The sequence below is a fragment of the Myotis daubentonii genome, chromosome 3 (assembly GCF_963259705.1).
Source record: "Myotis daubentonii chromosome 3, mMyoDau2.1, whole genome shotgun sequence".
NCBI lineage: Eukaryota > Metazoa > Chordata > Mammalia > Chiroptera > Vespertilionidae > Myotis > Myotis daubentonii.
In genome coordinates, this window is record NC_081842.1 from 194,164,474 (window position 1) to 194,179,283 (window position 14,810).

A 14,810-nucleotide genomic window follows, 5' to 3' on the forward strand; every position below is an offset into this window, starting at 1 on the left:
CGATCAGAGGTTGGGGAGCTCCCTCGTATCAGGCACAGAGCAGGGCTGATCAGGAGGTTGGGGTGCCTTCCCCTGTCACAAACAGAGCAGGGAGGATAGGGAGGTTGTGGCCCTGGCTCCTGTCACACACAGAACTGCAGGGCGATCAGGGGGTTTGGGCGCTGCCCTGTCACGCTGATCCCGGTGCTGGGAGGCCTCTCGGCTCTGCTGATCCCTGTGCTGGGAGGCATATTAGCCTTTTACTATATAGGGTAGAGGCCTGGTGCATGGGTGGGGCCAGCTGGTTTGCCCTGAAGGGTGTCCTGGATCAGGGTGGGGGTCCCCACTGGGGTGCCTGGCCAGCCTGGGTGAGGGGATGAGGGCTGTTTGCAGCTGGTCACACACCCTTCAGGGTGGGGGTCCCCACTGGGGTGCCTGGCCAGTCTGGGTGAGGGGCTGAGGGCTGTTTTCAGGCTGGCCGGTGACGGAAGCTCCCAACCACTCCTTTTTTTCTTTTTCTTTTTTTAATTCTGGGCCAGCTTTAGCTCTGAGGCTCCAGCTCTTAGGCTTCCACTGCTGAAAGTAGGTATCTGGTTTGTTTCGGTTCGAAACAATGTATAACTCCAGCTCTGAGATCCCAGCTCGCTGAAAGCTGGTTTCTGGGGTTTTTTTTAGCTTCTATATTTGTTAAAATGTTTCAAACTGCAGGCTCAGAGGCAGGCAAAGCAGGCGGGGAACGTTCGTTTCCTCTGTCACTGAAGCAAGCAAGCCTCATGTTAGTTTCAAGCTGCCTGGCTGCCGGCCGCCATCTTGGCTGACAGTTAATTTGCACATCGCCCTGATTAGCCAATGGGAAGGGTAGTGGTCGTATGCCAATTACCATGTTTCTCTTTTATTAGATAGGATAACTTTTCAAATATACTGTCCAGCTCACAGATAACCTGGCATGAAGAGAAAAGGCATTATAAACAACAATCAGTAAAAACAACAGACCCATGAAGACTTCAGGTATTAAAATTTTAGACAAAGTTATACCCTCTCTGCAATAAAGTGCTAATTATTTACAAGTGTGGATTGGGGTACTTAGCTAGAGCTCTTTCCCTAAGTAAACTTGTTCCTTTCTTCCTGAAGGGGTCAACCTTATCCACAATCTAGTTTAACTGCAGCTATAGAAGGCTGCAACTGTTCTCAGAAGCTGTTTTCAAGGAATCACCACGACAGCAAAGAAGTCAGTTCTTAAGAACAGTATTTAACAAACTCTCTTTAAACTCATGCTATGTTCTAATACACATGAAGTCCTCATAATCCACTTTTGTATCTAAAATTTCAAAATTAAATATGCCAAAGATAAAATAACTAGTCATTCTAAGCCTTTCCCCCTCTGATAGTATACTCCCTGTCCCTATCCTTTAGAATCATTGCTCTAAGTTCATTACTTTTTCTATAACTCACTTTGGCAATCAATTTTCATTTGTAGAAAGAGGCTTTTTTCATCACACTTCAAACTGATGTGTAACTCCCCTAGGAATAAATTAGGACGTGTCCATGACACGTGGTGCTTGTTTGTGAGCTTTTCAAATGCATATCAATACTACAGTGCAGGGGCTCACAAACTTTTCTGTAAAGGGCCACAGAATATTTTCAACCCTGTGGCCCATACTGTCTCTGGAGTTGCAGTGTGAAAGCAGCCAGATGCAAATGAATCGGTGTGGCAGTGTTCAAATAAAACTTTATTTACAAAAACAGGCCAGTTTGCTGGCCCCTGATTTAGTGAATAACAAAATACAAATTCACTGAAAGGCGTCACTGAATTCATCTTTTATTGTTTTCTTAGTCAAACACTTAAAAGTACAAATTCTAATAAGAGAATGTGAAATTTTGTTGTTAACAAAGGGCTCTTCATACTGGAAAGTTGAGAATCACTGCTGCAGAAAGGAAGAATTTGGTCTTCAGAGCTGATGATGACCACTGTAAAGAAATCTCCTGTAACATTTTTAAGTGCATAGCCTATGTCCCAAGCTGTGCTAAATACTTTATTGACATGAATTAATCTAATCTTGCATTTATTTGAAAACAAAAACCCAACGATGTACATACAATTAATCCTTGTTTTACAGGTAAGAAAACTATGGCTCAGAAAGTTCGGTAACTTGGCAAGGCTCACACAGTAAAACAGTGGCAGGGCAGACTAAAGTCTAGGGTTACAAACATCCAAAGGCCATTCCTGTAACTGTTACACTAACCAACCAATCCTTCCTGGTGGGCAGAGAAGATTCACCATGTACGGAAGCTGGCCCAAATTCTTATATCCCCTGATGTTCTTCTTGGGGAGCTCTTACCAATTATCACTGCCTCAAAACTTTGATCTCCCCTGAACTCCTCTAACTTAGGGAGGGACACTTACTCCTTAGATTGTCCTTAAACTCAAGGCTTTAAAGAGGATAACAACTAAAACAAAAACACAAAATATTTTAACTCACTAGATATGGCTGTTCTGAGACCACTTGTTCCCTGGGCCTTGACCTATCCTCATGAGATAAAGATACTTCCCTACATGGGAATGTGCCTTAGTTCAGATTCTAGAAATCAAGGTCTAGAGAAAACTCCTTTTGCTAGTCTAAGGCCTATCTTACAAGTCTCCATTTTCTGTTCTAGGATGTCTTTTACCTGGATAAAACACTAAGCAAACATGTCTAATCCCTTTAAAGGAGATCCCCAAATCCAACCATGGTGGTGTGGTCTTACCATGTGGCCCCAAAAAGCAACCATATCATAATACAATACCATGTCATTTTCCTTACCGAAACTTAACTCTATTTCCCAGCCAGAAGCTATTCAGTAAGAATGGGGCTCACACTCACAATACTGAGTGAGCACATCACACTGATTCTGTAACAAGAAGACTTAAGTGAGGCAGTTTCCCTGTTCCTGATCCATCCTTCAGGACTGCTGATGGCCCCCACAGCTGCCCTTCCCTTGTTTTGGTGTGGCTATCCCACTGTAAGGCCACTCCCATTACTGCCACTATTATGTTCCTCTTTCAGGAACAAGTGACTACCCTGGAAAAAAAAGATGAAACAAATTGCCCTTCAAATATGAAGTAAAATAATTCTTTAATTATCAGAAGATCACTGTTGGGCTTTAAAAAAAGTCTGTAACTCTTAAATGTAATGTTAAACTGAGGAAGTGGTTATAGCAGCCTCACGTAAATTATTTTAATAAACATCATCACAGTATTAAGAAGGCAAGGTAAACAAATAGCTTAAGTATTTTATTTGTTTGCAACTAAGCTTGTTAACACTATATAATGAAAATGTACAAAGAATAACGTTGCAGTTTTTGGTTAGATTTAAGTCAAAGACATTCATTAATAAGGAATCTTCCAATGTGAATATTCCAGAAATTAAGCCATCTGATCAGAACTGTCTGAATATTACCTTACTTTGGAAGGTATTGGCATACATTTTAATTACACTCAGATTTTTCAAAATAAACTGTAATTAAAAAAACTATTCTATATTCAAACTAAAACAATTTTAATAGAACTTTTCTTTCCAGAAACGATAATAAACAAAACAAGGTATTTGTAAAATGTGGTCCTGAACAAGTCACAGTAAAAAATAAATGTATACTTAACTTCCACCTCCTCAAAACAGAGGCTACTTTCTGTTCCTCAGCCTTGAAACAAGGTGAAGAACAGTCTGTAAGCAACTTTGGGCAGGGGGTTGCCAAAACAAAGCTCAAGCAGTTGAACTTGGACACCTCTTAAAAGAATTTGGGAGAACCTGACCAAAGGATCCAAATCTGTATGTAATAACTGATACAAAGGTGAAGTGGCTCCTCCCAAGTAGCAGTGCTGCCGGGGCCTGGCCCAGCCCCAGCCCATGCTCACCTGGTCGATGCTCCCGAGAAAACCCTGATGCTCCTGCTCTGGGGGAGACTTTTTCTGTTTAGAGGTTCAGTGTCCAGGGAGCTGTGTGTGTGAATGAGGTGAGCACAGACTCCACATGGGTATTTTAAGGCTTGGAGTCAAAGTATCATTCCAATACAGCTAGGCAGATTCCATGTGTCAAATGGCCCGTCTCCAGTTTATTTTAATTCCTCACCACGCATTTACAGACCTAGGACCACAGACCTTTGCTATGTCACCATAATCACATCTGATGTCCATCCTAATGTATGATTCATATTCTGTGCCTGAAAACAGTCCCTGTATTTAACAATACCTACACATAAAACAACCCACTGTTACAACTTACATGGTCACAAAACATTAATGATCTTCTGTAGATCAAGCAAATGTTTTTAACCATAATTGTCGTGCATCAAATTCACAGCCAGAATCCCCAAGATCAAAAAAATTTGCACAATACAAATAATAACTTAAAAATACATACATACATATACATACACTCTCACACACACTTCTTACAGAACTGTGCTTGGGGAAACTCCATTTGTTGAGTGCCACTGAGGGCATATTTTGCTAAACTGCTGCTCCAGGTATTTTGCTTCGAAAATCTATCACAGTAGGGCACAGCTGTTTATTGGATGAGCATAAAAGAAAGATATGCTTGTGGCAACCAGAAAGTTTTAAGGTCTTTCAAGTTGTATAAAATGGACCTGCAGAAACCTTTAAGTGTTCTCAGGATGCAAAGTTGGAGCTGAAATGTGATATCAAACCAGTTGCAAAAAGTGCACAGCAGCCATCTCTTGAGGTCAAACCTGGTACCCAGATATGCAGGAAAGCTTCAGGACACATCTATAAATTAGGAATAAAAACAAAAACGTGTAACAATATTAAAAAATATAGTGTGCTTTTTAAATAACAACCAATGGTAAATGTGATAAGCTGCATGGAGAATATGAATCACCACTTAAAAGGTCCTAAATTCTGAAGAATTTAAGAAATCTGAGGTTCATTGGATATATAGTTATTATAATTTATGTTTTGAGTACCTAGTAGTTGCAAGATGTTTAGAAGTAAGAAATTCTGACCACACTCTTAACAAGTTAGTCTAAGAAATCAACTTTCATAAATTAACAATTGAAACTACCTTTCTGGGGAAAAGTCAGGTAGACTACCTAGGTTTCAATCTTGGCTGAACCACTAGCTACATGAACTTGGACATATTAACTTCTTTAAGTGCTACTGTTACTAGTATAATGGAGCTAACAATAATAGTTCTTCCCTCATAGGGTTTGGCATGGTGCTAGGCATGTAAATATTCTTTAAGTGCTAGCTATTATTTTACTTCACAAGGGCTTTTTGCTATCAGGAGACAAAGTACTCAGTTTTAAAATTTTGCTCTTGGAAGTTGGGTAATTCAAAGAAACTTGGCAATACTTACAGCTGGTGGGCCTTGTCCCGTATCGTCGCATAATCTGGTCGTGTGTGAATTTCACAAAAGATTCATATTGTTCTGTGAGGGAAAAGACAGTATATACTATTCCCGGAAACTCTTCCCAGTTTTCAAGAATCAAGTGTCAGGATCACATCTAGCTTCCCTGTTTATTTATTCCCAGGACCTCTTACAACAGTCACTCTTGAGATTTGTTACTTCCTCTTAGATGCCAGACCCAAATCCCTGGCTCCTAGATTTAACCACTATCACCTATAACAGTGATGGCGAACCTTTTGAGCTCGGCGTGTCAGCATTTTGAAAAACCCTAACTTAACTCTGGTGCCATGTCACATATAGAAATTTTTTGATATTTGGAATCATAGTAAAACAAAGATTTATATTATATATTTAAATGCCATTTAACAAAGAAAAATCAACCAAAAAAAATGAGTTCGTGTGTCACCTCTGACACGCATGTCATAGGTTCGCCATCACTGACCTATAGCATAACACTTTCCTAATAATCTTGTCCCTGCTGTAACTTTATCCCCTACTAATGGCTCCCTAAGACAGACAGACATGCTCACTACTACGCCAGCAAATTTTAGGATATCTCTTATAAAACATGAAGCTTGAAGCCCTTTGCTGTACTCTACCATGGCTCTAAATTTCATCATACACATTGAGTGAAAAGGTGGGATGGCTAAAAGCTAGGAGAAAATTCCATTCTACCTAATTATAGTTTGTGCTACAGAAGTGCTTTAGAGACAGCTGGTCTGAACAATTTTGGGGTGGTGGTAGGAGAGGAGAATGATATACAAGAGTTTCTTCTTATACATTATTAGTATATTAAAAGAAGTTCTACCATAAAGAAATCCATTTAATTTTGTTGCTAACCCCAACAGTTCTCAATTTACAGCAGGCCTATTAACATTCTGAGGCACCACATGGTATGGGTCATCAAGTTAGGAAACAACAGTTAAAGGAAGAAGTTGTTGCCTAAAATCTCTCTGATCACAACACCCTCCTCTTTCACTTAACAGGTACTGAGTCAGATCCCTGCCTTTCAGAAAAGGCTCTAACTTGTTGCCACCATTAATCACTCCTTTTATTCTTGCCTAAGTGGTGCTTTCCAAACTTTATTCTAATGTACCTCCAAATCACAGGAAGCCTGACTTCCCACATAATCTAAGTGACTCTCACCAGGAAGTCTGATTATGGTAACTCTACTCCACACCTCCCAATCATCTATTGATGGTTAGCACTATCCCAACCACCAGTTCACAAGCCAGCCAGCCCAAACAGTCTACTCAACGCTTTTGTTCATATGAAAAATTCTCAGAAAAGCTTGGCTTATCCTTTTTCAGAAATGTAAATAAAAAGTCCTTCCATATAATATATAAATGAAACATGTACAATCACCAAAAGGAATAACTTAATAATCACAATTCATTAAGTCTTCTTGCAGGATGTCCTCCTAAGTTATTTACTTAATTGGGGTTAATCTTTACTGAACTTTATTAACAATGGCATAGCCACTACCTCAGCCTACCTTCTAGTTTGGTATTGAGGATTTGCTCATACTCCTCCCGAATTTTATCTTCGTAGTCTTTTAAGAGACGCTCACATATTATTCCAACTTGTCGGAGAGTAAAGGTGGGCTGGTCCTTCTTCATCCAGGAGGAACCTAGCCAAAAGACAAATCTAGTTTACAAATTCTAGTTCTAAAGTTCAGAATTAATAACTTCATGCAAACAGTCCTAGGATATAAAAATTGTTTATAAAAATGATATTTTCACTAATTTACATGGAATATTTCCACAAAATTCTCAGTTTCTGACATTTGTTTACAAAGCAAGGACAAAGGTAAATTGAGAAGAGAAACAACATGTATCCAAGTATGCTAGCTCATCTGCATACAAAAAAATAGTTCTGATGCCATAACAACCAGGGCCCACTCAATGCTTTCTTGGTCAAGAATAAGAAAAAAAGTTTAAAGCTGATATAAAGCCTCTAATCTAGATTAGGAAAGTAGATTCACTGCATGAGAGCTCCCCAGATCCTTGGAGATCACTAGACCTATGTTTAACCAAGGTGGTGCATCATAATTTCCGGTGGCACTACTTCTGGGGCAGGGCTTCAGAATCTTTTAAGTTCCATGGGTGATTTTGATAAGAAAAAAAGTTTGACACTTATGGAGAGCAAATGACTTGCTCAATATAAAAAATTATTAGCAAAGTCATTGAAATATGAATGAGACAACCACTATATATCTCATCCTTGATCCCTTTTGAATCTGGGCCAAGAAGAGTGAAATGTTTATAACATAGTAGTTAGGAACCAAAATATCCACTGGAAAGCCAGAAAACATGGAAACTGACTTCCTAATCATGATTTTTTTAAAGCAGTTCCATTGGTAGTCCAGTTCTGAGTTGTTTTTAAAGGCTTAGCCTGGTATTTGTTTCTTTGGCCTTTAGTCTATAAAAATATTCAACAGCCTGAAACAAATCATTTTTTTTTGCTGAAACCAATTTTTTTTTTCTCTACAAATGAAACTTGACCAAAATGTCTAGCCAGTTATTATCTGTACTTGTTTCTCTACCCATAACATATTCTATTACTTCAAAATTAGCTCCAACCAGTTTGGCTCAGTGGATAGTGTGAGCCCATAGACTGAAGGATCTCAGGTTTGATTCCAGTCAAGGGCATATACCGGCTACAGCCTGATCCCTGGCCCTGGTTGGGGTGCATGCAGGAGACAATTGATGTGTCTCTCTCACATCGATGTTTCTCTCTGTCTTTCCATTCCCCTTTCCACTCTCTCTAAAAATCAGGACTAACAAAAAGACAAAATTGTATTACTAAAATTGAGACTTGTTAGCTATAACCATTGAAAGGTCTACCACTTATGTATATGCAAGAGCAATTAGAAAAGGGGCTCAGAGCCAAAACCTCTGGGTTATAAGAGAATTTTTTAAAATATATTTTATTGGTTTCTTTACAGAGAGGAAGGGAGAAGGATAGAGGGTTAGAAACATCAATGAGAAAGATCCATCAGCTGCCTCCTGCACGCCCCCTACTGGGCACCCACCACCAAGGTACATGCCCTTGACCGGAATCGAACCCGGGACTTTTCAGTCTGCAGGCCGACGCTCTATCCACTGAGCCAAACCGGTTCAGCATAAGAGAATTTTTAAAAAATTATTTGCGGTGCCCTGACCGGTTTGGCTCAGTGGATAGAACGTCAGTCTGCAGACTGAAAGGTCCCAGGTTTGATTACAGTCAAGGGCATGTACCTTGGTTGCGGATGTATCCCCTACTGGGGCGTGCAGGAGGCAGCTGATTGATATTAGTCTCTCATCGATGTTTCTATCCCTCTCCCTTCCTCTCTGTAAAAATATTAAAAAAATATATTTTTAAAAAAATTATTTGCGGTGAAAGTGACATAAAGTGAACAATTTAGCATAGTCACAAGGTTGTACAACCACCATCTCTATCTAGTTTCAAAACATTTCTACTACTCCCAAGTAACACCACTTACCCATTGAGCGGTCCCCATCATTTTAAGTACCATTTACAAACTCTTAAATGGGCTGTGCAAATTAAAGTATACTTACCTGGAGAATTAGGCGCTGTGAGTGGTGAGGAGTGAGGCTGACTTTCTGAAGTACAAGCTTCATTCTGATTAAGAACAACTTCTAATTGTCTCCACCTCTGGTAACGACTATATTCTTGTTTTATGTTCTGAAAAATTTGTTCTAAATAAAAAAAGAAACACACATGAACATTCACTTGAGTCACTTCTTATCCTTCTCCCCATGTAATAAATATTAACAAGAAAAATATTTATACTGAATAAACCATTCCTCCTATAACCCCCAAAGTGTGCCCTCTTATTATCACTATTTCAACAATATGTAGAATAGCTATTATTTTGGCATATGCCACTCAGACAGTTCTCTTTGCTTGTTTCCAGTGACAATGAAGACCAGAGTTACTGTTTGCTGTAGCATTAACTACAACTTCCAAGGAAAAAAAAATCTTTCACCTAATAGGGAACTATTTTTTATCTTCCTTAAGTTGCACAATTTCACAAGTCAGGGCACTAGGGGTGAGTCTCTTACCACCCAAGGCTCTTGTCCTGTTTGGACTCAAGATCTTTAGAGAAGAGAAAAGCAGAAACCATTATATTCATAGCTAGAGGAAGATCTGAAATTTATTGCTTGGAATTCATGAACAGGACTTAAAAGAGAATTTTTTGATTTTATAAGAGGCAATATTTTGTAGGGCTCAGGTTACTATTCTGAGTCAAGGTAATAAAAAAACGAATACTATTAAAAGGAGTCCAGGACACACAAATACTAACCACCTTGAAGTACATTCCTAGAGACAACACAGAATCTGGAAGGATGTGGTTTGCAAGTTTTTTTGTTTGTTTGTTTTTGTGGTAGAATGTATATTCACTTTTCAGATAATAAAGGCTCCTAAAACCCAGAAAATTATATTACCCACCCCAACTCACATTATTCTAATGTATACCTTCCTCTAGGTATGTTATTATTTTTTAATAGGGAGGGGGAAGTGTTAACAATTCAATTTGCTTCTTCCTAGATGTGTGACTATGACCTTGGGAAGGCATTCAAGATCTTTAGCCCAGTTCTTCAATATAAATGCTAAATGTCTGCCCAATAAAGTTGTGAGAATGAAAAATCGAAGACATTAATAATGCCATAACAAATGATGGTACAAGCCCAGGAACTGACAAATTCAAAGTAGCTCCACACATAACTAAACACTCAGCCTAAACACTGGAACAATGCAGTATTTAGCAAAACTTTCCTTTAAGAATGCTGTAAAGTTCATGTGTTAGATCTCTCAATTTATGAAGTCTTTGCTTCATCTTTAAAATATATTCTCCAAGCACACATGTGCCAGATGCAATAAAAGGTTGTAAGTAATTGAAAAGACTTGAAACAAGAAAGAAAATGTATGAGGACAAGGCTCATGAGAACAGAAGATCTTTGATAAACCTTTCACTGCCTCCTGCATGGCAAAGTGAACAAATGGAAAGATACAATTTTGAGGATGGCAGAAGGATTAGCAAGTCCAAGAATCTAAACATGATACACACAGGAGAAAAATAAGGAAGCAGATGTGATTTTCTTCCCAAGAAGGCCACATGTAACAGGCAAAGGCATCTAAAAAAAAAAAAAAAAAGGAAAATGCAACTTTCTGCTCTGGCCTGCTCTGGGTGAACGAACGTTGCTTGAGCATTGTCCCATGCACTGAAAGGTCCCTGGTTTAATTCTAGGTCAAGGCACATGCCTGGAAGAGGGCTTGATCCTGAGCAGGGGTTATGCAAGAGGCAGCTAATCAATGTTTCTCTCTCTCCACACCCTTCCTCTCTCTCTAAAAATTAATAAAAACCTATTTTTTTAAAACGAAAGAAAACTGCAAATTTCTTTTTTTTAAAATATATTTTTATTGATTTAAGAGAGGAAGGGAAAAGGAGAGAGAAATATCAGTGATGAGAGATTTTCATTGATAGGCAGCTTCTTGCACGCCCCATACTGGGGATGGAGCACACAATCCCAGGCATGTGGCCCTGACTGGTAATTGAACCAGGACCTTCTGGTTCATAGGTTGCCCTTCAAACTAGCCACACCAGCCAGGCAGCAAATTTCTTTTTTAACAGTGGATAATTTTAATCTTTGCCTCTCATTATTTGAGGTTGTGCTTCTACGTTTTATCAGACTAAGTCCATTTTTTTTTTTTTTTTTTTTTTTTTTTGCCAGTTCCACCTCCCACTATAACCCAGTTGCATTAAACTATCCTTTTCTTCATTTGTGGGTTTTCTGGCCTTTGCTCAAGCAATTTTTCTTTGCTTGAAATGGGGCTGTTTCTCCCCTTCCAACATTTAAGACCCAGCTAAAATGCTACCTCATTTGGAAGTTATTCCTGCCCCCAATTCATGATCAATTAATGCTTTTCATCTACTCACTCCATGTTTACAAATATCTTCAAGTTCAACAACCCCCCTCCATACCTCCATCCATCCACCTCACTCATTTAAGCAATAAAATATTTAATTTTATAGGCTTTTACCACAAAAAGTATTGTGACATATATTTTTCTGAAATAAAACATTTCTGAGAGAATTGCACAACCTTTGAGATAATGACTAGGATGTTAGAGTGGAGACATTGATTTTTAAATGCACTTTTCTATTAATTGGCTTTATTCTTTCTACTTGTACAGCAACTAATATTTCCTCCCCCATATTTTTTAACCCAGAGGGTATCTTTCATGTAAGCCAAAGCACTAATAAATCATTCATACTTTGTTTCTTTCTTAACAGAACCCTATTCTAATATTAAGAAACATAATTGATCAATCTTTACAAATGAATACTTTATTTATTTTTTAAAACTTTGCTTGAAACCAAGATGGCAGCATAGGTAAACACCGGAAATTGCTGCCTCGCACAACCACTTCAAAAATACAACTAAAAGACAAAATGGACATCACCCAGAACCACAGGAAGGCTGGCTGAGTGGAAATGCTACAACTAGAAGGAAAGAAAAAGCATACCGAGACTCAGAGGAGGTGTGGAAGTGCAGAGGTACAGAGGCGCACATGGAAAGGGTTGGCAACTGAGGATACGGTTGTCTTTTTCAGTAGGGAGGTAGTCTCAAGCTCCCAATTGCTCTGAACTCCAGTTCTGGGTGAGTCTCTGGGGACCCAGACTCATACGGGAGAAACTGGACTGTCTGGTATCAGTCGGAACTCGAGGGCGGCTTTCTCTCAGAGGTGCTTGCAGCGATTACCTGGACACTGAGATGCAGGGCCTCTTATGACTGAGGATCAGCCATAGCTGTTTGCTCCGCCCTGTTGATCCCCTGAGACCCCGCCCCACCCAAACTGTGCTCAGAGGCGTTTGCATATCAAAGGCTGACCCTTTGAAATCTGAAAATTACCTAACAAACTGCAGCTGGGTCAGAGAAAACCAGAACTTCCAAAAGAAGGCCCAAGGCCCCACAGCAGCTTGCATTGGGCCTCATCTGGGCACCTCCAAACCTCAAACAAAGAAGAGGAATCTGCAGATCTCTCCATAGCTCCTGCTGGGTAGCCTCAGGAAGAGATTAAATTAGCACCTCCTTAGATCTTAGAGCCAGTGTACCCAGTGGTCAGAGTGGGATCATCCAGATTACAACTCCTCAGATCCATAGGGGACACACTCAGGGGGCAGACTCAGTGAGCACCAAATCCCAATGAAGCAAGTCTTGCCCCAGAAGGGTGTCTCCAGCACAGAAGTTCTCCCACTGCAGACACAGCTGATTCTCTCAGCCAATTGGCCTGGAGGTCAATTCCTCCCAGTGATACCTACAACAATCAAGGCTTAACTACAACAAGACTGTGCACACAGCCCACAAAGGGGTGCACCAAGAGTGTCCACCTCAGGTAATTGGGGAGGCTGAGCCACTGGGCTCTATAGGACACCTAGCACACAAAGCCACTCTATCAACACAGGGAAGCATAAAAAATGCGGAAACAAAGAACCAGGTCACAAATGAAAGAAATGGAGGAAAGCAAACTACTGGATATAGAGTTAAAAACCACACTTTTAAGGTTTTTCAAGAATTTTCTAGAAACCACTGATAATTTAGTGAGACCCTCAAGAAATCTAGTGAGACCCTCGAGGTTATGAAAAAGGACCAACAAGAAATTAAGCATACACTGACTGAAATAAAGAATATTATACTGAGTTCCAACAGCAGACTAGAGGATCCCAAGAATCAACTCAAAGATTTGAAATACGAAGAAGCAAAAAAACACCCAACCGGAAAAACAAAAAGAAAAAAGAATCCAAAAATATCAAGATAGTGTAAAGAGCCCCTGGGACAGCTTCAAGCGTACCAACATCTGAATTATGGGGGTGCCAGAGAAGAGAGAGAGCAAGATATTGAAAACCTATTTGAAGAAATAATGACAGAAAACTTCCCCTACCTGGTGAAAGAAATAGACTTATAAGTCCAGGAAGCGCAGAGAACCCCAAACAAAAGGAATCCAAAGAGGACCACACCAAGACACATCATAAGTAAAATGCCATGAGCAAAAGACAAAGAGAGAATCTTAAAAGCAGCAAGAGAAAGACAGTCAGTTACCTACAAGGGAATACCCATACAACTGTCAGCTGATTTCTCAACAGAAACTATGCAGGCCAGAAGGGAGTGGCAAAAAATATTCAAAGTGATGAATAGCAAGACCCTGCAACCAAGATTACTTTATCCAGCAAAGCTATCATTCAGAATGGAAGGTCAGATAAAGAGCTTCACAGATAAGGAAAAGCTAAAGGAGTTCATCACCACCAAACCAGGATTATATGAAATGCTGAAAGGTATCCTTTAAGAAGAGGAAGAAGGAAAAGGTAAAGATACAAATTATGAACAACAAATACACATCTACCAACAAGTGAATCTAAAAATCAAGTGAATAAATAATCTGATGAACAGAATAAACTGGTGAATATAATAGAATGAGGGGCATAGAAAGGGAGTGTACTGACAATTCTGGGGGTGGGGGAAGAGACTGGACAAAAATCGTACACTTATGGATGAGGATAGTGGGGGGAGGGGAAGGGCAGAGGGTGGGGTGGGAACCGGGTGGAAGGGAGCTATGGGGGGAAAAAAGAGGAACAACTGTAATAATCTGAATAATAAAGACTTAATTTAAAAAAAAACAACAACTTTGCTTTATTGTTGAAAGTATTACAGATGTTCCCTTTTTTCCCCATTGATCCCTTCTAGCCCACACCCACTGCCCATCCCAGGCCTTTACTACACTATTGTCATTGTGTTTCAAATGAATATTTTAAGCAGAATATTTTACAATAAAATGACCAAGAAGCTAGTTTGCATGATCTGTATGAGAAGATTAAATTTTAAGTTTAAAAAAGTAGTGATCCCATTATAGCACTCTGCAAATTTTTAGGCTCCCAAATACATTCAGCAATAATTTATTATGCATTTAGTGTAATGTGAACTACAATAAAATTAGTCTACAGAGTAGAATTGGGAGAAATAAAACATTTACATAATATTCATCAAGACAGATGGAGCAACTATTAATTCTATTTTATTGAAATTCTATTTGTAGCTGTAGGAGCAGTGGACAAAAAAAAAAAGTCACCCTCAGCCTTTGAAGGACTTTTTACAAAAACTTCTGCAAACGTTCTTCTTCAGTGCAACATAAGTGGTCTGGGAATTTAAAGTCGAACAGAGTTCCTCATGGGGCAGGGTTAGTCAGGTAATGGACGGACACTGAAGAAAATTAGTGCATTTGGATTAGCAAAGAGCAGGGGAAAACATCATGATGGAAGGCAAGAATACAGACACTGCCAGGTGGGCCTGGGGGAAAAGAGCAGAGGCCTGGTTTGGTGGAAAACGTGTGAAAGACTGACTAGGGAAGAGATGGTTGTCGCTGGTA

The 14,810-nt window shown here is 39.5% G+C and overlaps 1 protein-coding gene across 5 annotated transcripts in view; it reads right to left on the reverse strand.

Annotated features, from left to right (window-relative positions):
* Positions 1-14,810, reverse strand: part of AKIRIN1 (akirin 1) — a 35,013-nt gene that overhangs the window by 18,757 nt on the left and 1,446 nt on the right. For 4 of the 5 annotated variants that reach the window (XR_009452010.1, XR_009452012.1, XR_009452011.1 and 1 more), the window contains exons 2-4: positions 8,942-9,082; positions 6,877-7,011; positions 5,331-5,402 (exon numbers count right to left, since the gene is read on the reverse strand). Coding sequence is in view for 2 of the 5 variants with exons in the window: in XM_059690065.1 (XP_059546048.1) it covers positions 5,331-5,402; positions 6,877-7,011; positions 8,942-9,082 (348 nt within the window). In the remaining 3 variants the exon portion in view is untranslated. Of the gene's footprint in view, positions 1-3,235; positions 4,742-5,330; positions 5,403-6,876; positions 7,012-8,941; positions 9,083-14,810 lie in introns of those variants that run through there. The other variant, XM_059690067.1, reaches the window with a different exon arrangement.